The 26,523-nt window shown below is 42.5% G+C and overlaps 1 protein-coding gene across 13 annotated transcripts in view; it reads left to right on the top strand.

Moving 5' to 3' along the window:
- Positions 1–26,523, top strand: part of LOC118413005 (transcription factor COE3-like) — an 86,118-nt gene that overhangs the window by 6,973 nt on the left and 52,622 nt on the right. For 4 of the 13 annotated variants that reach the window (XM_035816107.1, XM_035816103.1, XM_035816114.1 and 1 more), the window contains exons 1-7: positions 20,096–20,208; positions 20,473–20,582; positions 20,740–20,899; positions 21,286–21,361; positions 22,211–22,266; positions 23,945–24,018; positions 24,203–24,271. In XM_035816107.1, the coding sequence (XP_035672000.1) occupies positions 20,179–20,208; positions 20,473–20,582; positions 20,740–20,899; positions 21,286–21,361; positions 22,211–22,266; positions 23,945–24,018; positions 24,203–24,271 (575 nt within the window). In that variant the 5' untranslated portion in view covers positions 20,096–20,178. The other 9 variants (XM_035816110.1, XM_035816109.1, XM_035816117.1 and 6 more) reach the window with 7 other exon arrangements.

Genomic DNA, 26,523 nt, shown 5'->3' with positions numbered 1-26,523 from the left:
CTTTAAGCATAACTGTTTACATACCGTACAGATAAAACTGCTGTTTTTGTATTTGTTTCATCTACATCTACCCCTCCTTGTTCCCCTATATCTCTACCAGATAGTCTATTAGTGCAACTTGTGAAATAAGAAGCTTGCATTCCCTGCTATGATATAAGATTATCTGCTCCAAGTACGGGTAAGATTGCCCCAAAACGGTCGCACTTTAGAATGTAGCGCCTGTAGAACGGATCTCTCTGGGACGCGGTCAAGACCAAAGTCATCTCTCGTCGTATTTTGTCAAAACATAAACGCCTCTGTTGTCGTTTTGCGTCAACGATTGTGGAAAGAAAGTTTGTGTTCGTTGTGACAGGGAGTCTAAACAACAGGGAAAGACCTGGCGATTGCTTTACCTTATATTCTGCCGGATTCAGGCAAACAAGAGTGAAAGATTAGAAGGCTTGCGCGGTGCCTCAAGGTGTATACTCGTTATTTCATTCACATTAGGCTCGTAGTTAAAGTGCTTTTTATTCTGGAATACACACCGAGTCAATGTGTTTGACTCAGAAGCACTCAGCGGAAACTGGATTATTTTCTTTCGGAACCAGGCCCCTTAACACTGCGGTGCAGGACTCAAGAGCTAGTTTATTTATTCCACTTGGGAACGTTTAGGGACAATGTTTGGCGCGCGCCCGTGTGTCCATTTGGACATCGTACCAGCGATCTCCATCAAGGCCCTTTCCAGATACTGCCTATCGCATTACCAGATCGAAAATGAAATTTCACGCCATCTCTGATAGACACCTCTCTCATCAATTTTGAATCTTCGATCTTGCGGCGGTCAGACCAAACCCATGCAATATCCATACAGGTAATTAGCGACGGACCCCCGGGGAGCCATGGCGGGATGGAAGCGCACAGAGAGAGGCGCGTCTAGTCGATGATTTCTGCTACCAGTTTTTGCTGATTGTCAAATTTGAGAGGATCATTATGACGAGTCAGCAGACGGGGGCATGGATGGGCGGTTAGCAGTGGAGTTAAAGAGGGAAGACACAGAAATCATCTTACTTTTTTCTAACCGTTGATACTGTAGCCGAGTCGTCTTTAGTAACGAAGAAAGGAAGACTTTTATTGTTAATGTTTACCAAATTGAGCTAAACACAGATTACAACAAAGACATTTTTTTACTAACACGACAAAGAGGAAGACAAAAAAATCTCATCTTCCTTTATCTTACCGTTGATACTGTAGCTGAGTCGACTTTAGTAATGAATGAATGAAGACTTTTATTGTACATTCTTACCCAATTGAGCTAAGCACAGGGGTGTTTACAAACACGCACATTTGGTACAAGTGTCGTAGTCTAGCATATGATGCAAATTTTGATAACCACCATATCTTCATGCTGTTTTTTTTTAAATGTCTCATTTTCAACCCGCAATTAACCCAGTACTGGGGGATTATCTCGGGAAGGGAAAATATCCTTTGGGGCTGCCTCCGTCTTTCGGAAGGGACGAAAAATCACGGGGGCCCTATGTTTGAGGTGGGGGCTAGCTACCCCTTACTGGAAAGATATACCCTGCTACAAAAACAGCAAAGAAACTTGTGGACCTGTGTGCCACTCCCCTAATATGTACTACAAGTTGAACAACGGCAAGAACACTCGTAAGGATATTTATTTCGTTACATAATGTAATTCTAAAGCAAATATGTTAAGAAATTCAATCCCCGAGGCATCCACCCAAGTCTGTGTCCAGGTGATTAAAAATGAAGATATTTGACTTCTTGCATGTATTTACGTATAGCTATTTATTTGAAATATGATAAGACATTACACAAGTCATCCAGGCATTAGTAGCTTTTCGCGGCTGCCTATAACAATAATATTTATAATACAAACATTATTAATTGAGCATAACGATGCAAATCAATAATAACAATACAGGGGCATAGTTTAAGTTCAAACAAGAACGTCAACTGAGTCACATACAGAAATATAGAGTAAACGCAACCTCAATAACTCGAAGCAATTTGATATGGATAACTTTATTGCTCGGCAATTGTACATGGCACAATGTACGGCAACAACTATTACAGAAAGTACAAAAAAAGATAAAGGATAAAGCTTAACAACCTAGTTAACATAACAATAAGGGCTAACATAATTCTATTTGTATATGAAACCAGAGTTATAGCAGCAAAATTGCGTTCAACAGTTGGAACATTTCTTTACCTATGGTTTAACGTTGTGGATTATATCATACCAGGAGTTTTGTATCCTATATGATCGTTTTATAGCCCCTACTGTCGACTATTGACACCACATGAGATCATGTCCCTGATAAAAAGGGCGATTCCATCATTACATGTGAGCATTTGTAGCCAATCAATGTATGTCATACCCCAGTGTACGGCCACGTGCTCGCTACATCCTCACGGGACACACTGTAGGAAAGAATGAATGAATGAATTCAAGTTGAATGAACATCTATGAGCAGGCATGTGTCATGTTCCCCAAAGGGAAAATTTTAACGTTACATTTGAACAGTACGTGCTGAGGCTGTATACATAATACTTGTAGCTGTACCCGTGCCTGTATAGTTGTTTAGATACAGGCCCGGACCTGAACACCCGATGTACCTGTGCCTGAACAAATAATAGCACAGTTGACACAACTTTTTCAGACTTGAGATGATTAGATACCGTTTCTAAAATGACAATCTTGACAATCTTGCTGTTGAAACTTTAAAAAAAACACATTGAACGTCTGTACTACAGGGAAGTTTTCGTTTGTTTTATTAGTATTATAGCAGAACAGCTTAAAAGTTCTCAGTACATTTCTTCACTACATTTACCATCATATAAGAGAGAGCAAAATGCGGAACAACTTTGCCCTCAACTTTACTGGCCACATTCAATGCAACAATAATTATTCTTACGAATTTGTGACTTTTCTTATCTTCTTTGTGTTTGTGTTTTGTTTTTGTTTTTTGTTGTTTTTTGTGGCAAAGTTTGCTAGCTCTCAGTACGTGTTGAACACTTGCAATATTCTTATATTTCAACAATGATTATTCTTGTGAGCATTTTCTCTTCATCTTTGTGTTTCTTCCAAATGAACAGTCATCAAGATAATGTTAGGATTTCAATTGTCTAAATTTATTGACGTACTTGTCTGAATTACATTTAGAAAGTTATAAAAGCTCTCAATTAAGTCTATTTGGTGGGAGCATTCCAAAGCTAAAAATTTTAAACAAGTAAGTGGTGAAAGAAGCAAAGTCTAAAATTTTCAAAATTGTGGTCATAGCAGTGTATAGTCTTAGTCACTACGATAGTATTCTGAACACAAAAAAGTATATATTCTAGCGTTCTAATTCGAACAATACATCCAAGACTAACAAAGAGTCGAATGACGTATGACGTATGATATAGCAGATCAAAACGACACAACCTTTGTACTTAGAGGGAATATGTTCACCGTGGTTTTATGTTCGCGGTTGTTGGTATCTTTAAAGCCACCGCGAACATTTTTCATTTACTGAGTAAAACCATGCATGGCATTTTCAACCGCGAACTCAAAACCACCGCGAACAAACCCCTTCCGCGAAATGAAATTCCGCGTCTTCTTTTGGTCTGTCAGTTTCACTTAATGGTTCGAGCAATGGGAATGTCTTTATACCCCTGTCACATTTGGCTAAAATTGATCGGACTACGATTTTGTGGCGATCGCCCGAGCCTCGCTTATGATAATAACTTTATTGCACAACAATTGTACAAGGTACAAATTATGGCTTATATGTGAAAGGGACGGTTTTCAGGAGTAAAATACGCTCAACCCTCTGTAGATCTTAAATATGGCCAATCTTCTATCGATACGCCCGAAGATCGTGGATAATGTGACAGGGGTACAGCGAGTCGTTGAAGCAAACAATGCCAGCGGTACATCACAACCAAAACAAGCATAGATAGACTATAAAATACCTGTACTTTCCGAAAGTCTGCGGTATAGGCGCCCAAAGAAAAGCTGGCAAATGTTCAGTTAGACTTTCTTAATCCGTTGCGAAGCTGACTTCCGCTATGTCGTCAGTGTTGCTTTATTGAAACTTTGAACTTAACTTGCTGAAATGGAACGTCGTGAATCTTGTTTTATTCTTTTAGATAAACTCGGACAGTTGTGAACTGAACAAAAACAGACACATCATCATGACTCATGAGGTTTTCAACTGAAGGGTTTTCTATGGGTCTTCCTTCTGTCATGGATTTGTCCCAAATCTTAGATCACTTTTTTTGGTATTATTCATACTTTCACATGCACACACGCACGCACAGAGAGGGGGAGGGGAAGAGAGAGACTCACACTAGCACGCACGCACACACACACACACACACACACACACACACATGAAAACACGAGCATGCACTCATACACAAATGCATACTAGTTCATGCATCACACATACAATAACATACACACACACACAAACGACTAGTACATAAAAATCTTGTTGTGGAAAGCTATTATACAGAATATATCTCCCACATTGTAAATAGTTTGTTCTTCGAAAAGAAGCAAATCTGAGACAATAAATAGTTTAATCACTTAATAAGATAACAAACGGTTTGTATTATGCTTCTTTTTACTTGTTTTTAGACAAATGAATTACCAGTTGATGACCTTAGACGCCTAGAAGTTATAGTATTATACAAAATTTAACACTTTGCTACAGGTATAAGGATACAGGGTTATTTGGGGACGCATACTGTTGCGTGGACATTATTTGCCTCAAAACAACCTCTGTTATCGGAACTGTGCATGTGGGGCTTAAAGTACGAAGCAATAAGTTGCAATGTTCCGTTACTACGATGTAATAACACAAAAAGCATACGAACACCATCAGCATACCCTCATATGTATGTCTATTTTCTCTTGCGTTGTATCCAAACTAGCTCCCTTCAACCATTCTGGTCTTATTCTAGTTATTTACCAGCGTGTCCAAAATGCACTCCACTGTTACTGACCATGAGAAAACAATACTACTGCATGTATGAACATCATAAAATCCACATATCATAAAAGAAGTGGATCGAATTCGTCCCTTTTGACTGGTTTATGCAAAGCAAGGCCAGTTGACCACTTCTAGGCAATGAACTAAGTTGATTGACGGTGGAAATAATTTTTCTAGGAGATAGCAGTGAACACTGGTTTTAAGGATGGAAGATTGTATACAGGGGAGAAACAGTTGTCATCGAGAGTGTTCCGTAGTTTGGCAGTCCTTTGAGAGAAGCTGTAGATATAGAAAGACTTTGAGACTGCTTAAAAAAGGGTAAACGCGACAACAACTAGCACCATGTCTGTTTTAGAAAAAGTGAAACCTTAGATGTAGTTCCAAATAATATCATTGTATTTTTTCATATTTTTATATATCATATGTATATGTACCTGCAATTAGCCCTCTGGTATGTGTTTGCCATAAATTATTTTATTCATCCCTTCACGTCAAAATCGGTGTGCAGTGGGCTTTAGAAAAGCTGTCCCCATAGCACAGTCACAGTACTCGGCTCCATTGGTTTTCAATTTACCACTCGGCTCAGTAGAAGAAGTCTGCCCCCTCCTCGCCTTGTATTAGATGTGTTGAAGGATCATGGATACTTGCTGTCAGGTATCAGCCCACATAGGTAAACAATACCGATCCGGGAGAGCAGATACGGAAAGAGGGAGGGAGATTGTAATTGAATTCGTACAAAAAATCGCTTGTTGCTGCGGTAGTCCCTGGCTAGCCTACGCGCGCTCTGTACAGCAAGCAAGGCCCCTTTAATAATCAAAAGGTGCTTTTGTTGTAGCTAGCAAGAAAGCTTCCCGACTGTCCAATTAATACGACCTTGCACACGGAAAGGCAGCACCGCTGTGCTGTGGTACACCAAGCTCTCCATTTAGCAGCCTTGCTCAAATCGGAATGACTTATCTTATTATTATATTTGGTGAGCACTTGGCCGTACTTAATAACTAAAAAGAAATAGTAATAAAAAAGTTAGGTCGTGCGGTTGCAATTCAAAGTCGATTGAAAGAAGGCCACTTGTAATCAAGAGGTCGTTATGTAGAATAAAAGTGCTATATTCGGAGGATGCCTCCTCAAAGCTTTGCGGGGAATGGCGAGGTTCGTCTCGTGGGGGCGGCTCGGAGTGAGGAGAAATATCCCAACAATAGCGGCGGAATTGAGTCCCGAAGGGCCGCGTCCCCGGAGGTGTTCGGCACGTTGTTGCCATTTCCTGAGAGCATTAGGGGGTTATTGCAGCTCAGAAAACGGCAAACGAGTGTGCTAATGGGTGCGCTCTCGACTTTGCGCTCATTAACCAAGAAGCATAAAGTTAAAAGCTTCCATGCCCCAACTTTTTACCGCCAGAGTTGGCATGAAGGTACGGTTGAGTGAATGGATCGCTCGGAAAATGCCGCTTCGCATGAGCTTTCAGCATTCTCTTAGTAGAGAGCTAGACGCACTGAAAGTGCATAGGCGGTTTTCAGTCTCTAAAAAGGAAAGGCGAGGAAATAGGGAGGTAATAATAATCACAGGTGGGGACTCAGGGCCACTCACGCGAGCCCCTTGTCACACCTTGACGTCTTTTCTTGCTCCACCGTGCTTGCGTGTTCCGTGCTCTTGTCGGTACACCCAGAGATAAACACACATCACGAATACTCACGTTCGAATGGAAATATTTTACACGTAAGTTTTCTCGGTGGATTTGGGTTGGAGAATGATGGGGAAAAAGGGCATAGCGGGCGATGTCAGGCTGAGGACGAAGCCTGACGCTTTTTCGTCAGCTAGTAGCGCGATGTTGGTACGGATTGTGTATTACAGCCAAGCACACCGGGTCAAGTGTGTTGGGTTATTTTTTGTGCAGAGGTTTCATGCCATAAGCTCCCTAGTAATGCACGGGACTTTGCGTCCCAATCTGAAAGGAAGAGGACTGTATACAAAATGTAAATTGAAAGTTTAGGACTTGTCCATAACGAAATATTGTAATTTTTGAAAAAGTTTATAATGACCTAGACAATATTGATTTGAAGTGAACGCTAATACTAATGAAGGAATAAATGACTGAAAGCGCCGATCACAAGAAAGATATATTTACAAACATACAAATATTAGGATTGCGTGTCGTAGGTACGGCTTTTTCTCTCTTTTTCGTAATGGTGAAATGTAGGATTGTATGTTCTTGTTAAGACTAAAACATGCATATATTGGTACATGTAGTGAGTACTGAATATCGTAGTTTAGCATATAGGTTCAACTTCTTTTAGCTTCTTGGTTATGGTTAAAATGGAGGATTTCATGTTCTTGTTAAGACATTACAAATATTCTGGAACGTACCCAAATTTTTCGACTGAACAGCTCCAGTCTTTTGTCAAGGAATTAACATCAAATAAGAATGAACATCAGGGAATGATCTAGAAATACATTTGTTTGCACATATATTGGTAGTGAGTATCGCAGTCTAGCGCTAGTAGTAGGTTCAACTTCTTCTCGCTTCTTGGTCATGGTGAAAATGTAGGATTTTATGTCCTTGTAAAGTCATATCTGCAAATATGTATACATTGGTTGTGAGTATCGTAGTTTAGCATATAGGTTCAACTTCTCGCTTCTTGGAAATGGTGAAAATGTAGGTTTTTATGTTGTGGTAAAGAGATATCTACGAATATGCATATATAGGTAGGGAGTATCGTAGTTTATATATAGGTTGGACTTTTCTTGCTGAAAGGTGAAAATGTAGGCTTGTATGTTTTAAAGGTAGGGTTTTACTTTACTGCCCCCGGACTCTGGCGTCAACCGCTCTCTTGCCTTGCTCGGTGTGCCCTGGGTGAAGCTAGCTCGCTATTCGCTGGCCTGCAGATTCCGCCCGGGGGCACCTGTGGAAGTCACCTTTCCATTTAGACACGGGTTCTGGGTCGGGATGAAACTGACCCCTTCTCTCACTCACACCCTCACATGGGACAGGAGAGTCGCGCCTTTTTTTTAAAAGCCAGGTTTCCTGACTGACGATCCGAATTTATAAATATATCAATATTGTACTTCAATGACTGTTAATTACTACAAGAATGAGTTGGTAAATTGTTAGCTATTGTGTCCGGAGATAGTTAGTGAAAAAGAAGCTAGCTCTGTGTTTCATAGAGGCACCAAAAAAGTCGAAAATGACGATTTTGAACTTGACATTTTACCGCCACCTGTGGTGTAATAGCCTGAGATTTTGTGTCCTTTGCTATTCATCACATCAAATTTCATTATGTACAAAAATAATAAACATATATTTTTCTGGTTAGACAATTAGAAAACTTACCTGTGGTGTAATAGCCTGAGATTTTGTGTCCTTTGCTATTCATCACATCAAATTTCATTATGTACAAAAATAATAAACATATATTTTTCTGGTTAGACAATTAGAAAACTTGCCATATTGTCCTGGCAAGATGCCGTGATTTTTTTTTTCTGGAGAAATTTTATATATTTACTAGAACGTTATGAATACATCTGGCCGTATCCGTATTGAGATAACGTTCCAAGCAAGAACGCGGTCTATCTGAAATTGTAACTGTTTGTGCGTAAGGTCGTAATTTCAAACTCTGGAGCGTGCGTTCCTCCTACACCGCTATATCCCTGAGTTAGGCATTTTGGCGGGGCGCGCCGCTAGCTTGATACATACAACATGCGGTGTGCTGTGTGAGATAAAGCCATCAGCATCAACTGGTTTATATGCGCCAGAGCTACGCGCGCCGCCCGTTGTGTGATTATCGTTTGGTAAGGTTAACCAATAATCACTTCGCTAGCCTGTTGTTAGCCTCTACTCATCCTCTCAACACTCGATCTTAGGAACCTCTCCGTACGTGCGACCGGTGGAACATCAGGGGAAATGCTACTGGGATGTGCACCCGAGGTAGTCATAGTGCCATTCAAGTACACAACACTGGTGCCAGAATTCAGGATTTCTACATAACGTTACAGTACCTAAAATGGTTCTAAAAATTTACAAGATCGCCCCTTGTATATGCGATCGACTTTTCACGATTGTTGATTCCAACACTCCAGGCATATATGTGTATGTGTCAGTTTTACCAAAGTCGAACGTTTCCATGCAAAAGGTGTCTTTTTTTTTACTATGATTTTTGCTACTTTGCGATGCCAAAGTGACGTTTGAAAAGCATATTTTTCAACGGAGAAAATGAACTGTTGTGAAACCGATTTATACATTTTTTTTTGCCTTTGATGTAGCATACATACTAGTATTTGAAATTTTGAAATATTTCCGTCACGATGTCAAAGTGATGTTTCAAAAGTATGTTATTTTACAACAGAGAAAATAAATCTTTGTGAAACCGATTTATACATTATTTTGCCTTTGATGTAGCATATAATTTTAGATATCTAAAACTTTGAAAGATTCCCGTCAAATGATATCTGATGTTCTCCTGTCACATCCAAAGTCATCAGCAAGGTTTTATCAGCTTGAGTTGATAAACTCTCACTGATTATCGCCGACAATGTCTGCACTAATTTCGGCTTTTATCTCCGCTAATGTCTCACTTGGGTTTGTAAGCCGCTGAATAAGAAATGACAGCTCTCTGCAATGATTGGATCAGTTTGGTACACACGTGTACGTGGCCTTGGTCCGAAGAGAGACGGGAACTTGGCGTGGAGGTTGTCTTTTCTTGTGCGACGAGGATGCGATGTAATTTTGTTGTAGTATAAGAGTAATGTACATAAACGGGGACTGATTAAACGCACCCTACGTCTGTCCTACGATCGTCGCGCGATCGAGAACCGAACGCATTCTCAGGATGGTGGTTGTGCGTGTGTTGTACGAAATTCGGCTCAAAGTTGTTAGCCGCGGATCCTTGTCGGCAATTGGTTCTGTCAAAACCTGTTATTAAAACTCTACGGCATCAAATTCGTATGACGACCTGCGTCGAATATTACCGCGTCGTAACAGGGCTCAACAGTGCCATATGAGTGACTTTCATTTGTTTGACTTTGAGTGATCTCAGTTATGATGTGTGACTACACACATCTGCTTAGAAACCAAGTCGACATTTCTACTATACGATCATTTCTTTGTCAAGATATGCATTTTGAAGTCGAAGTCCTCAAAAATAAAACAAAATGCTGTTATTTTCTTGCTGAGAAAGAATTTTATTGCTGTACCGCCGATAAAAGTTGACTGCCAGTGTTGTATCTAAGTAGCGGCGGCGCCATCTAGTGCGTACTGTAAGGTAGGGCGTCTAAAAGTTCGGGGCCGTCACACATCGCAAACTACGGGAACTTTTTTTGCGATTGTCAGGCAAGTGTCTTACAGAATTGAGAAGCCGTCATATTTCGTTGGAGGGTTTTGTCCTAGACGATTCTTATTTGCTGTTTCTTTAGCCATACCCCACTTGTAAACTCTACAGCTTCAAAATCGTACGACGGCCTATGATGTATTTGAGCGCAGGTACAGATATTTCTAAAGTCCTGGTTTTTCGTATATAAGCAAAGATTGGTGAATTTTTTAATTGTATGAAATCACATTCTAATTGTACAAAATAATGTTATTGGAAGTAAATTTTAGTGACCGTCGATTTACAAAATTCTTGTAGCTGGACCGCTAGGGTGACACGCAATAGAACAATTTTATACTAGTTTGTTATCGTCTCCGTACAAATACGGAATTTAAGTATTGTCCGCAACCAAGACTTTATGGAGGAAAAATTTGTGTACTTGTTATTTTTATAAATCCAGGATTTTGTCTCTTCAAACGCGTGGAAATGGTTTCTGTTCTAAAGTGCTTCCCTCAACGTCACAATAGCCGCTCACACATGTACCTGTACTCCCGTTGTTTCGGGCTTGCTTCTTGACACCGAAAGTTCCGCATGATATGATTAATAGTCCTTGCTCATGCACAAATCTGGCGGCCTGCTGTTGCCTCGTGCGTTCCCCCTTTGTGTCGACGAGTCCATGCCCAACGCCGTTCCCCCATTGTTGTTGGCTAAACTCACGCCCAGCTAGAGGTACCGTGGCCTGTGCGGCATGCTGCCCATGTGTGTTGCTAGTACCAGCTGCCAGTACGGTACAGTGATACATACGCGGTGTCAAACGGCCGATGTGAGGCGTAATAGAGACATGGCCACACTTGGCCGCACAGCCGTACCCAATATCGCAGAGCGCGGCCGCGGGAGCGCCCAACAATTAAAGAAAACATCATAATGCCACGATTATGAAGATTGTAATGTTGTTGTAATGTAATTGCGCGCAATTGATCCGCTCGCGCATCCAATTCTGTCTCCCCATAATAAAGTTGCTGAACAGCAAAATCATATCGACGCCCGGGCCGGGGTTACTTGATGGATGGGTCGAGCCGCAACGGGTCGCCGCCGGAGGAATACAAATGCTCGCGGCTTCCACTCAACATTTCCCCGCCAGCGCCCGCTGGTTCATACGCCCGCGAGGGGGGTAGCGAGGATCGGGCCGCTTCCAAAGAGGTATTTAGCCGATTATAAAGAGGCCGAGCTTTTGGCACAGAGCGTCAGGTCAAGAGCAAATGTAGCGATATTTGATTTCAGAAGCCACGTGGGAACATGGGGTTCAACTCCAATGTGTAAAAGACCACAAGCCTGACTCCCCTCTTTTATACGTATCCAACCACCGTACCGCTACCGGCCCCGTCCCTGGTACTGAAACACCATCCCCCGCCCGTCCTACCATCTGCCGCAACCTACTAATCTAAACCCAGGTCGCGCCGTCTCTCTACTTAGATATGAATTTAATATCACAGCAGCGTTCAATATGTACACATAGTGGATCAGGAACCAAGCTAACATTGCCAATCGTCCTGGTCTTTCACCCAGAAACGTCATCAGAAGCAATTTCTAGCACGGGCGGCTTGCTTTAATAGAGTAATCATATTTTGGCTTGAATCTTGATCAGGTAATGCATGCCTTACGGATTGCCCCGTGTCTACGTGCCGACAAAAGAAAGGATTCCGTATCTGTTCCCTTGAAGGAAAACTTTGCCGATAACTAAGGAATCCTGCTAGACTTAGTGGGGCCGAGCCGCTTGTACTGTTGGTTACCCGCTCTATACCACCGGACCCACCTCATTTGTAGCGCCCGCCCCACACGCACCTCACCGATCCCTCACTCATATTTCTCCCCATTTCTCCATCTCGTTAAACCCTATTAGATTACCGTAGATGAGTCTTTGGGAGTGAGGTGATATATTTCTATCATTAAGATATCCAAATTAAGGGACCCAATTTTCGTCAGATGGTAAAATCGATAGAAGTCGGTTACCTTAATCGCCAAGAGTATTGTTATCCACATCACAAATAGGAAAACCTGGCCGATCTATGCTGATGGAGATAATAGATAACTTTAAGATAACATTTATAATAATGAATAATACACCTGTACGGGGGATATTCTTGCCGACCTCTGAGCATAAAAAATTGCGGGGAAAGAGAAAGAAAGTTTGCGTACCTGAGTGTTGATGGTGTAGCGCTAGCTGTTGCCACTTGTGTTGGATGACAGTTAGTGGATGGAAGGGGACAATATTGCTGAGGTAGAGAAAAAGGGATGTTGTGAACCGGGTTTGTTCTGTGTTGTTGTACAGGGGTGCTTCTGTGCAGTAGACCAGTCTATACTACCCACCTTGTGCTGACCGGACCACAAACATTTGACAATGGTAAGTACCAACTTCGACTTAACTCCGTACGTAGATACAATAAAGCCCCCCTTCGGTAAATTAATTACCTTATTTCACCCCGAGCTACCTTACCTCTCACCTACCGTATGACAGCTCGGTTGTTGTGTTTTCAGTGATACCTTTGTTTTTGGTAACACCGGCTGTAGTTTCTTCTCCCTTCTTCCCAAACGTACTAGCTGGCTTCCCGCGCGCTCACACAGGTGAAAAACGGCCAACGGGCCGATAACCACAACATCCGCATAGGTACATCAATTAAATGAAAGTTAGGGATCAATTGAAGTCCATCTTGGGGGCAATGAGGACTGGAGGGAGAGGACTGGCAGGCCCAAGCGGTGGTAATGCCTTGTAATCACCTTTACTACCTTGTCAACTTTTTCCCCGACGATGTAATGTGGCAGAAATCAGTCCAAGTCTAGTAATACGGACGGGGTAAGATGTATAATCAAGTCATTTCTAGGGGGGCTAGCAATTGCCAGCAAGCCGGGATGAATCGTTGAGACTTCCCCCCTACGCCAGTGGCGCAGTGCGGTTCTACTAAATTGCCCAACGTATTGCCGCGGAATATTGCTTATATCCGAGAGCAAGGCCGCACGATATATCACACACTTATCACTATCGTTCGAGATCTATAAATGATGACTTTATTATATGCGTTCATATTGAGAACGTTCCTCACTTTCTCGGCGGACGGCGGTGGACGGATGAATTTTGACTTGGCCGCTCCTGGCCGCCTGGCTACATGGTAGAGTAGAAACCAAACAATGGACTGAACACGGGATACGGGAAGCGGCTTTCCACTACACGCACCGGAAACACAGCTAGCGCTCAATCGGATAATGAATAGTGGAGTGGGTCGTGCGCTTGTCACTCCAAGTTAGAAATACAGACCCATTTACCTGAATCATCTCTCCTTCATTAAAGAAACGTTAAGCTTGACCCAAATTTCTCAATAATTTCAAATATTGCAGCCATTGTTTTTAAGTTTATGAAAGCTTAAGTTGCGGAGTTTTTTGTGGGCATCGCTGCCTTTTTGACAGGTGAACTAGAAATAAGAGTTCTTTATTTATTTCTTTACATATTTTTGTATGAGTTGGCTTTTTTTAGAACCCTTGCCCCAAAGAAGATGTGCTCGCTTTCAGGATAATGATTTTGGTGGGTCTTTTGTCTTTTTGTGCCCTTATAGTAACGTCACCAGCAAGGACGGACACGTCAACGGAAGTTAGGGGACGGACGATCTCGTAAAAGAAGAAGTTGTGTACTAATAATTGTGTGTGAAGTATGTGGAAGAGAAGTTCGCTTTCTGTAGCTCGGCGCCCTAAATTTCGAGTCCACGTTTGGTGAGCAGATGCCAGATGGTCACATCATAAGCAGCTTATTGAATTATGATTATTCATACCTGCTGCCCGCGTCGGAGCGTTACGAGCATTTGAGCGCGCACACAAGCGCGTCAGGGCTAGAGGTGCTGCCCTAGTCGTATCGGTCTCTTTTTTAAAAGTCTCCCGTGTCCAAATGTGTGACCGCTCGCCACTCCGAACACGTACCGGCCATCGGGGATGGTGTGGTGGTTAGACTCCCCGCCCACCGCGTGCTCTACCAGCCCAGCATCAATGTCTGCCAGCCATTGATCGAAGTAAATTGAAAAATCCCTCGAAAATCCGATGCGTACCACCTGCCATGTTTTATGAGATTGGCGAGCCTTACCTTTGCCTATTGTCAATTTCGGCCGTCAACAAAATTGAGGCATTCCTTTAAACTCTCATGTTGTATTTTATATGGCCTTTCCTTATATAACAAGCAGTGAATAAAACCTCTTCAATGTGTAATAGAACAGATATATAAGTATAGGTTGCAGAGATTATGTGGTGCAATTTTTTCTCCTTTTTTTTCTCCAAAAAAATCTACCTAATCTTAACCATAGTTGTAGATTTCTAAAAAAAATCAGTCTTGCTGTTTAGTTATCGAGTTACTTTATTTTCAATGTTTATTTTTCAAATTATTTTTTCCACAACGCAAATTGTGATTCATGGTGAATTGGCCAGCGCTATTGGTACGCTGGTTGTGATTAAGTGTTTGGTAGGCTTTAATTTGCACCGCTGATACCACTGTCATACTTAAATTATGCAGCTTCGTTAATGATAATCCGTCGCCGTCTGCCAATTTTTTGGAGGGGCCAAACTTCTTTGCGTTTTTTTTAAATCATTGCAGTTTTCTTTATGATTGTGGGACGTTGTAGCAATTTTTTGAGCAGCTATTTATGTGGACTTCATCCACAATCGCCAAATGTCAACTCAAAACTGCTGGAAGAATAAGCATAAAGCCGGGATAATGATTGATATTTCTTTCACCTGGCTGGCAAAAGTTCCCAATTGTCCAGGAGTTGGTCTTTTTTTTAAAAGCTTGATAATTGGCTTTGAGAAATACAGCGGACCTGTTCCCATGCGTGTATCTTCTTTGTAATTTCTGTTGTAATTTGTCATGTTTTGCCGCGCTAGTAGTACTAGTATGTGGAATGATGGCACGGTTGATCTTTGAACAAGCAAGGGTGGTGGCGCTCTTGCCTTGTCGCTAACAATTTTTTTTAAATGTTATTTCTTCGGTTTATTGAACAATGTCGCCCCCTCTCTTTCGGTTTTTTTTTTCTACTGAATGTTGTTGGCACCCGCGGGATGGCGGAAGGCGAGGGTGTAAATAATTCATTGCGGATTGATTTATTCATTCTATACATAACGACATCCCGCCGCAAACGACTCCCCTTTCAATCTCCCCCTGTCCGCATCGCACAAGTCCTCTCATTTCACTTTACCAGACAGAAAACTACCCTCTCAACCGAGCCGAAATAACTGGCTCTTGTCTGTCCACGATTTATAAGCTATCTCTTTTTTCTCTAGCGGCGGTGATGATAGTAACTGTACTCTTGCGAGTACGTTTTTTATGTTGACAACCCCCCAAAACAGCATTTTTATCGTGAAACACCACATTATCATTAGTAAGCCACACACACACACACAGAGAGACAGACACAGACAGACACACACAAACACACTAGCATATACGCTGTACACTTATACATGTATACAGTGCCAATTGAAAATTGCGTTGTAACATTTTCTCGAATTTAGCATTTTAGCAAATCCGCTTTAAGGTATTGTGATGCATATTTTCATTCGAGCCTTTTTTCTACCGCTATTTATAAAGTTATTTCCCATCCTCTTACTTTGGATAAGGATTAGATTTTAAAACTAGAGCTGGAAATTTTCTAGAATCTGACATTTAGAGAATTTAATTTAGGGTATCGTGATGCACTCAGCCTCTTTTTCTACTATATTAGTATTATCAAAGTAATTTCCTATCCTCTAAATATGGATGGAGATTAGCTTTTAAAACTAGAGTGAATTCACTTAACGTATTATAATGCAGATTTTTAAATTCTTTTCCTATATTCTTTTGCCCATGAATGTAATTTTCTATCCTTTAACTTTGCACTATAATGAGGGTTTGGTAGATTACAATTCGGGTTTTTTTTGTGTGACCTCCTTCTTTAGTCTTGATTGATCTGAACTTAAGTTAGAATCACTCTTGAACATCTTCATTCAAGTTTTGCAGAGGAGAAATCTGAAGTTTCTTACCTTTATCTTGTAAGAAAGAAGATGGTCCAAACGATACTCCTCTGAGTCCGCGACCAAACTCCACTTTTGTAGTCATTGTCATATCTCATTGTCTTTCACTGACACCGCTAGATGACGCAAATTCCCGCCATTTCATGTCGCTTCTTTACCTCTTCTTTCAAACGACACTACAGCCGGCCACTTTTGTTAGAAGGGACGTGACGGTATTCATTGAGAAACATTGAATGATCCGCGAATAAACGAGGGTGAAGCCCTGGTGATTACTTTAATTCGTCTCAGCGGGAAAACAACAGCCCTTTTATTTTGCATCCACCGAGAAATAAAAAAACAACAGCACATATAACAACTATCATTACATCCTATATCGTATTTACTTTTTCTTTGTAAAGAAACACACCGAACATAGCTATGTTTTTCGCTGAAACGCGCAGAAAAAAACAACAATAAAATTAGGGGCGTTGATGTGTGCAAAAAAATTACTCCAACTCTTTACTGTTAATAACTTTGATCTTTTCTATCCGCAAAGGCTTACAAATTTGAAAATGTTTTCTTCCATCGGATTCGTTTACATTATTTCTGATCGCACTTAGGATTTTTTTAAAGAAGAAATTGTCAGTATAGGTTAAGATATAAAGAAAGACGGGACTAGAATGTCCACTCATTCCTCTCAAGTTGGAAGTGAAGAATGTCGATATATTAAACCGCACATCGCCGGGAGACTTTCCTCTGTCAAGTTCCTCCCAAAATGGTTTTTGCTTTGATCCATACAATGTAATTGCCGTTTAAGTCCTTATCTTTGGACAGAAATTTGATTTTGCCTGGCGGTGATACGAGTATGAGAGTGTGGTATGAGGGGACAGGGGTGACTGGCCAGATCAAACTAGCCACTGGGGCAAGCCACGCACCACGTGACAACCACTGGGAACATGTCAAATAAAAGTAGACACTTCGTCCAAAAATTGACAGAAAAAAAATCACTGTGTTTCTAATCAAGACAGACGTAAATTTTGGTCAGCGGCGTTGACAATTATTCCTTGGCCACCTGTCACGATGTCCCGATCATTGTATGATCCCAAACTGAATACTTTCATTGGATTGCTCAAGTGTCATACAGAATTCCTAGCTGTCTTGCCGTGAAAAGGCTATCTTAGGTCCTTATTGGCGGTTGGTTCTTTCACAGCCCTCTCAAAATCGTACAACTTGCGACAAAAGTGAGTGCGGAGTAAAACCGATTTAAAACAGGAAACTTGTGAAAAGTGTGGCTCAGATTTACTTACGGGCGTTCCTATACACACTTGTAACAGACATATACCATTGTGAGCCACAGATAGGCAAGCAGGTTGTATTGTTGAAGAGAAAGTGTGTACGTGCCAAGGTGTGATTGTGTTGTAGTGCGTGTGTGATCGCTGTGCTGGTGAAACTGACAGCTGATATATGACAGGTGGAGGCGGAGTTTGGCCCGGCCGGACGCCCCATCTGTTTCCCGCGCCCAGTTATATCCCCGGCCCGAGACGACACGATCGGTCAATTACCGTGATATATGTGCTGGGGGAAAGGTTAAGCAGTAGCGCTAGTTACATTGAAATATTGTGGATGTCAGTAACACAATATTTATTGGTGTATCTCCGAGCGGGGCACCGAGAAAAAAAATTCAGCAAGCAAAATTAATAACGGGCGAGCTCAGGGGTTATGCAGCGGTCTTGGTCCCTAGCCACCCTTGGCGGCCTGAACTTTCGATTTTTTCGCGGTTTTTCTTCCCATTAGTTCACGGCGCGTGGCGGCGCCCTCCACTCACGCAGCGGCGAATCTCATTGATGGAACCAGCCCATCTTCTAGGTCATCTTCCCCGGGCCACATATCCTCCCCGCGCACGTTATCACATGGTAGCGACGAGCCATGATGCGACCGACGCGCGGCGCAGGTACACTACTAGACACCACAATTTTTTATAACACGCAGTGTTCCTTGGCGTCTTGCTTATTTTTCAATCAATTTTCGCTGCGCCCCTTCGCAAAATGTTGTTCCCGGCGATCGAAGACGTCATTTACATGGGCACAATTGAGAGAAGGGGTGTATTATCCCCGTGTTTCTAATACATCCTGGGGAGAGGCAGCCGGCTCAATACCAATAAAGCACTGATGGAGAAGCGCTTCCGTTGGACATTTTCCTGTGAGATAGTGAAGGCCAGTGTGCTGCCTCCCCACGCACGAGTCATTCCAACAGAAGAGATCTTCATTTACCCGTGTGGAGAAGCCGCTTAGCTGCATTGGGGAGTCCTTTCACGCCCCTAGTCATTTTACGGCATCGGTCGCGCGCTGCTAGCGGCTCAGCGGTAAAGGCCAGTGATTTGATCAAATGTGGCTGTGGCTAAAGGGAGACAAATGGGCAAAACCTGTCCCAGCCAACTTGTACAGTTTTAACGGGCCGTTGCACCGCAATGGAAACAAAACGAGTGCGTGCGGGAATGGACTAAAAATCACTCCACGCAGTCGGCACAAATCCCATTAATTTTTCCAAATCTCGTCAATTTTCTTCAGCTTAGCCTTTTTCCCAGCCCATGCTACGATATCGGAAACTGGGAAACGCCGCGTTTAGATAAGTGTAGGGTTCGGGAGAGTGGGATTGGACATGGGCGATGTGAGGATAATGAAATGTGTCACACACGTGCGGTTTGACCCATCGCCTTTGACTCTGTTAATTCTATGCGGTCTGTCATTTGAGTTGTCGCAAAACGCCCCTCACAAAGGGCTGTGAATGTTTCCAACAGGCGTATGTTGTCTGGATAACTAGCACGAAATCCGCGCCATGATCGTATTGAGGTTTTTAAATGATTGAAACAAGAACGCGACTGCCACGTGCCTTTTCCGCTCCACTACCCACCGAAAAAAAAGTTTCTAACAATTGAATTGTATATAAATGCTATATCTCCCTCTGCGTTAGTTGGTGATAAATAACTTCCAATTTATTTTTAGCTGAACTGCTGAAAGCCAGGCAGCGTTCTGAGCTAGTTGTGCGGTAATCTTGGTCATGGGAAAACGAACAACAAAACTCAAAACAGATGGCGAGTAAGAAAACGTCAACTCAAACCAGGCTTGTAACTGTTTAACTTGAAAAAGGACAACGGGTGAATTAGCGATGTACTGACCCATTACGGCCCGTAGCTGTTTACAAATTTGTGGCAAATTATCACCAAACTTGCCTTTGTACAGAGGTTTTATCTTGCCAAAAAAAGACATTTGTGGCTGACTGAATAAAAGTGATTCTGATCCTTAGGTGGTTACGAGCTCTACAGCTCGTCAGAAGTGCGTTGAAGTGCCCCTTATACTTCCTTGTTTACTTTCGTCTCATGCAAAAAAGAATTGTTGTTGTCTAAACATATTCCGGGATTAATTATGTAAATATCTGTATTAGCCAGACTTTTTGATTGGATAAGATGGCGATTACGTGCTCTGGCAAAGGAAGCCAGTGACGTGTATTGATCGCGAAGCTACGGGGGGTGTAATTGATTAGCGTAGTAATGATTCACGGGGCGCTGGGATTGGCGGAGGGGAACTCTAGACATGCCCAGCTGCCTTATATGGCGAAAATGAAGCGTCTATTGGCTGTCAAACGCAGGCCCCTAGGGATATTCACTTTCCCCTGGGACATTGCTCCCATTGGGAAAAGCCAGCTACACGGGAACACTTGAAGCAAACAAAAGCCGCCCCCACGAGACCTAGGCCCCAAATCGGATCTGCGAGTGCAAGGCTACACTTCAATGGTAATCATTTTAGCTCATCTGTCGCACAGTGCGTTCTGCGGGCCACCACTACAGCTTTATATCACCGAATTTGTACTTTTTCTCCGATCGCATGTTGTATGAAAGAGGTCGTCCCGCGCTCGTAGGTTTCCATCCCGCATCTCCAAGCTGGGAATTATTTCTGCGAATGTAATTTTTCCGTACGCCGGTCGTGTGATGATCGAGTGAGCGTGTCGGTGTTGTTGTTCGTACACGCGAGGTCCTTGTCTGTAGTTAATACAGTTAGTAGTCTTGACCGTGGTTTCCCCTTAAAAAAAGGTCGCATCCTTGTGAAGTTGTTTGGGTTAAAAGGGAAAAGTTGGCGCTCTGTTAGGTGTTGAGGAATTGTTCCATGTTTGACATTCAGGATACGTTACCGCGAGGGACCACAACGCTGAAAGAAGAACCTCTCGGAAGCCAGATCGGTAGCGTACGCAACTGGATGCAGCCGTCTATCGTCGACCAGACCGCCACGAGGTACCGTACTTCACATTTAGCCTTCTTCGGGCCCTCGGGCCCGTATCCCAGCCCGACTGTAGTCCATGCTTACGATGTTTCACCGATGATGGCCACACGTGGTCTTGTTGTTATGACATGGTCCTTACCGTCCCGTACCATCTCGCTTCCCCTTCAGCGGGTCTGTAGGACTAGCCCGGGCACACTTCGAGAAACAGCCGCCAAGCAATCTGCGAAAGAGCAACTTCTTCCACTTCGTTATAGCCCTGTACGACCGCCAGGGACAGCCTGTCGAAATCGAGCGGACGGCATTCATCGACTTCGTGGAGAAGGACAGGGTACGTAGTCTGTGTTCCCGTGCGGGGCGCGTCCTGCGGCCGTGCCGCGGCGGGCCGTTGTTCTACCGCCCCTTGTTGTACTTGCGGGACCGCAGCTGGTTCTTTGGGGAACAATCTTTATTGTGCACGGGGCGCTTTCCACTGATTAATCGCAACATAAACCCAGTTGTATTTGTGAATCCCCAGCACATGTAATATTTAGTTGACTTGCGAGACAAGAGTTATTTTATTTTTTCTGCCCTGAACCTTGACGTTATCATAGGGACATACAGCGTGTAATATAAATGTTATTACAATAGCAAGAGTAGTCCGCCGGGGTTATAACGTTATACGTTTGTCTGTCAGTGTGTGACTTTTATTTGCCAAACTACCGACACCCATTGTAGATTTCTCCGCAGGAAACAGCCGGGGAAAACACCAGGAATGGCATCCACTACCGATTGCAGCTTCTCTACAGTAACGGTAAGTGTGTGACTCATATCTAGTAATTTTTTTTGCCCCCGATCTTTCCTGGTACCCTTCCTGTCTTGCCTCGGGGCGTAGATCAATTTCAGAAGCCGAAAACTGGAGTCAGAACGCCATGACAAATACAATATAATCGTATAGAGACCGCATTGGCTTCCGAATCCTTTTGGGATTGTCACTATGTTGCCAAATGGCTCGAAATGTACACGGGAAAAGTGACAACAATGTACCAGGCGTGGTGCTGCCCCGCTATTGTTTGTGTACGTTGATGCAGGGCTTCCTGACCCCGTAACCGTAATGTAAATGTTCCACAGACGGGCGCTTCCCACACAATGATTCATCTTGATTATATATCCTTTTTTATTATAACAGTGCACGGTACTAAACTGTAAATTTTGCACCGTCAAGGATCAGAAATCACGTGTAAGGTTGGATGTTAGTCTAAGGATAAAAGGGGAAACCCCCGGAAGGGTAAATATTGTGAGGATGAAAAGGCTGGAGGACGCACGCCCTTTGCACCTCACATGTATGCCACCGGGTCGGCCCTGCTCTCTCCTCGGGCGACCTGCGCCCCGTTACTGTACGCTTCACCGTGCATGCTTCCCTTGACCCGACGGGCTCCCAGTAGAGCTGATATATCCACAAGTCTACAAGATCTCCCCTCCTTATAACGAGCCGGAATTCCGCTCTACTATGGCCCTAGCCGGAGAAGGGTTTCCCCTGTCAATTTTACCCGTGATAAATATTCATTTGAGAGCTTGAAGTGAGATTTCGATCTCGGCCTAGTACGCATTAAACTAATTTTGACGGCATTTTTCTGCTATGTGCCCTCTGTATCTTGTGCAGGCGTGCGGACGGAACAAGACCTCTATGTTCGCTTGATCGACAGCATGACCAAACAGGTAAAGAAGCATTCACGCTGCCATCTATATATACACACCACACTACACAATGTCATTGTCTACATCATTTTTGTTGTAAGTCTGCCATGTTATCAACGCCCCAAATACTACCCAAGGATGCTAGAAGCCCGTCTAGGGGTTAGCCCTCTTCGATCTAACGTGCATTTCTAAGCATCTCAGGACAAGCATTGATGCAGACTTGTCTCTACAACATTGCCCCTAGCTAGCTCGGTTATTCTAGATTTAAAGCTAAACATTGTAATTACTTGGTTAGCCATCTGGGCTTGGCACCCCATTTGGAATCCCTGAGAGGTATCTGGAGGTATAGCAGAAGATGGTGTTGACCTGAAGAGGCATAGGTAATAAATCTTGGCGAGTAGGAAGTAGTGAGAGATTACAGGGGATAAGTATGTGTGGAAAGGCAATCAGGGAGATGGCACATGTAACATGCATGTTACACACACACCTAGGAGGAGTACTTGCACCCATAGAAATGGGAAGATGAAAGGAGCAAGGTATATTTCTGTGATTCAACCTACATGTATATTGGTCTATGAAATCCTGGGTATGTTTCAAATGATTTTAAAAAATGCAGTAATTTAGGATCACATATAAATATTCAAAAATGAAATCATCAAAACTTTTCAAAATTCTCACAATGGAAACAGCAGAGCAAAGTTTCATCAAGGTGCTTGGTGTCATTTTGTAAAAAAAGTATTTGTTATGTGAGTTGTCTGAAATTTTTTTTTCAATCAATACTAGTAAGAAATCGAAGCAAGGGAAATTTATGTTCAAATTGGAAGCTTGGAATGAAGTCTGAAAATCTTAGTTGTACGAATAGGCGTGTATGTGTTAGAATATAGGAAGACGTTCAGAATATGATCACCTGTATTTTTTGTAGTAGCAACAGTTCTGATATTATTTGAGCACATTTGGTCCGAGTAGCAGCTCCTAAATAAGATGAATGAGTCGCCAGCCAAGCGGTACATTTGTGTCTGTAAGAACAGTTGTAGGCCACACCTCTCTGGCCTTTGTTGTCCCGGCTTGTGGCTATTGTCACCGAGGCATTGTTGTCTGGAATTGGGAACGTGCACAACCCCTTGACATGTCACGTTCTGGGTGTGCGGTTGTTGCCATCAAATAGCTCGCCCATTCACATGTGAGAGGAGATGACTTAAGGGCCCTTCAGTAGGAGAGGGTATCATTGTTAAGTAAGGGGGGACTTCAATTCAATTCTTCAATTCATAACACTACTACAGACCATAATAAAGATTCAGTGATGTTGTTCTTTGATATGATGTTGTGACGTGCATTGTTGTTACTCAGAATGAAACGATGAATGTGGCATTTGTAGGAAAGTTGTACATGCTGCCTTGCTTTTGCATTTCTGAATATATTTAGAGCTGTGTGGAGACAAAATATTGGAATATTATGAATCTAGATTAACAGTGGCAGATGTACCTCTGAAGTGCATTGTGTCATTTTGCAATCAGCAATACGATGCGGCTGTCAGTTGAAATTGCATTTGGAAACAGTATCGAATGTTGCGATGGTAGAGGTTGTGCTATAATACGTTGTTTGGTTGCTCGTGCCGTTCAGAAAGCATGATATGTAATATATAAACACCAGTGTTTGCACGCTCACAATGCATGCCCCCTCCTACCCTACATCTATGCAGGCTATCGTGTACGAGGGACAAGACAAAAACCCCGAAATGCAACGGGTCTTGCTCACTCATGAAATAATGTGCAGGTCAGTATTTGCCGTTATCTCCTTGCCAGTTGTATGTCCTAAGTATGTATAATATTCATATATTGCTTGCCGCTGACAACTTTACATATGGTACATTGTGCGGAGTCACTAATTGCATATAGCTGGACCTCCCATCTGCCATATGGACCCGAATTTCATGTTTTTCCCTTGTTTTACTCTACAGCCGGTGTTGCGACAAAAAAAGCTGTGGAAACCGCAATGAAACACCCTCAGACCCTGTCATTATTGATAGGTAAGACACAGACACATATTTTTATACACTTATATTTTGTAAAGTAAAGTAATATTGTGTGCCACAGGCGACCACTGTATTTGCATGGGGGGGGGGGGGGCAGCATAGTCCAATTCCTTTCTTTGTTTCAGTCTTTGTTGAGCTCGGTGAGTTGTGATTGAAGACAGTGAAATCAAGCGCCTGTACTATGCCTTGGGACAAATTCACTATCTAGGCCCGAGTTATCATCTAATCCTTCCAGTGGCTTGAAAAGGATTTTCCAATATAGAAACCAATTGCAGAAAGCATTGGCTAAATTGGCAGCGGCTATCAGACGCTACCATCACAGCCCAAGCTGGAATTATGCTGGCATGGTTACAGCACTGCAGATGTAATGATAATTCATAATGTTGTGATTCGAGCATTTCGTATATAAACATCGTTGTTACGTATTCTGATTTTATTCCGTGTGCTTATGGTGAGCTGAATTATGCATAGTTCACCACAGGAAGTTGTGACAAAGAGCTATGTTTTGTTGAGATTGAGAAGTGGGTTGGATTCAGGTGTTTGTCAAACAATGTGCACGAGGAGTTTGGACTTAGAAAGACTGGCCGATACTTAATTGTCATTATCATACTATACAACAAGAGGCCTTGTATATATTGCCAGTCTTGATTTCTTATCAGATATCAACAATTTCCCCCACCTATCAGCTATAATTTTCTGAGGACTGAGAGATTGCGGCCAGACTGTGCAATATTTTTAAATTGCTACAACTACATGTCCTTGATATTTTCTGATGACCCCTCTCTTTTTGGGAAACACAAAAGGTATTGATCAGAAAACACCTTTTGTTTACTTTGATTCTAGCATTATATTTTATGGAGGAGACTTTGTTATTGATATTGTGTAGTTCTTTGCCATAGGGGCTGTTTTGGAAATTCCTTTGTAAGGTACCTTTGCCTGGCTAGCAGATTCGAATCCAAACAATGTATCCATGTGGCCATCTGGACAGTGGTTCCCATATTAAGATATTGAGCAGGCGTGTTCACCCTTTTGAGGATTTAAGCGAACCGGAAAGATAGAGTTACTCCGAAACAGAAGCTTAACAAGGAATAAACAACGCAAACATCCAAAATTGTTTGTACCTTAAAGTATGTGTTGTGAGTTTGTGGATGGTGCATATTTCCCTTTGTCTCTCTGTTCATGGTGGAGGCAATTTTTTTGAAAGATAGGGGATTGTTCTACACATAATAATTGGATATCAACACTGCTGTGCTTGTTTTGGTTTTGTGCCTGCGTGTATGCCGAGCACATCTCGGATATTCATCCCAAATGATCTCCTAAAAAAGAGGTCCTAAACCTGGGTGATTCCTGCTACACACTGGGCCATGGTCGCGTGTTGCACTCTTTGTCTCCTAACTCATTTCTTACTTGCGGGGTCAGGCTCTACTGACCTTTAGCGGCACCAGTACCATGAATTATTTATAAGGCAAAATTATTAGAAATGTACACAGTTGTGTTTGGGGCACATTGGCTAGCCCGTTCCATTTGGGTGTTCTCTGCACCTGTCATGCAATTAGTGCGTTATAATGTTCCTGTTGTGCCCAATTTGGTGGTGCTCATTATCTTCTGTAATTTGGATTCATTATGAAATGATCATACAGGATTGTGACATCAGTCGTCAATATTTCGGTTGTCGTGTTATTGTTCTTACATTTTTTTAATCGCCGAAATACAGCATGTATATATTTTTTGCAACTGTTGCCTGTCAGAACATGTCTGGATAGCGTTGTTCGTATCTGTTCGAGCCCGAGTGTGTTGAAACATCTGAAATGTCCGAGTTTTGCTGCTGACAGCTAGAAGGAGGGCCACTCTTCAAACTCATTTATTTTTCCTGAAGCCGTCATGGAATTTTTTGCCCACTCCAACTGAGATTTTTGTTTATTTTGGTCTTGAGCTTGGTGACGTTCATTGTGTCCTTTGAAGGGTTTTGTTTGATGACAACATTTTCAAAAGTACTTGTATCCGTGCACTCTCTGGTAGTTTGGAATAGATTCAAGCAGCAAGTGTACCTTATATTATATTCTGTCAGGTATTATTTGGGTATCATTTTTTCTACACACAGCCACAAGAAAAGACATGTTCTCTAAAAGCAGTAGTTGGCAGTGATCATTGTCAGAGAGGAAATGTGATGAGGAGAGAGTTCATATCCATTGGAAAGCATTTTGTCTAAATCGAATCTACAATTTGTGTATCCCACAAGTGACCAC

The sequence above is a fragment of the Branchiostoma floridae genome, chromosome 4 (assembly GCF_000003815.2).
Source record: "Branchiostoma floridae strain S238N-H82 chromosome 4, Bfl_VNyyK, whole genome shotgun sequence".
Lineage (NCBI taxonomy): Eukaryota > Metazoa > Chordata > Leptocardii > Amphioxiformes > Branchiostomatidae > Branchiostoma > Branchiostoma floridae.
This window is presented reverse-complemented; position numbering and strand designations above follow the sequence as displayed.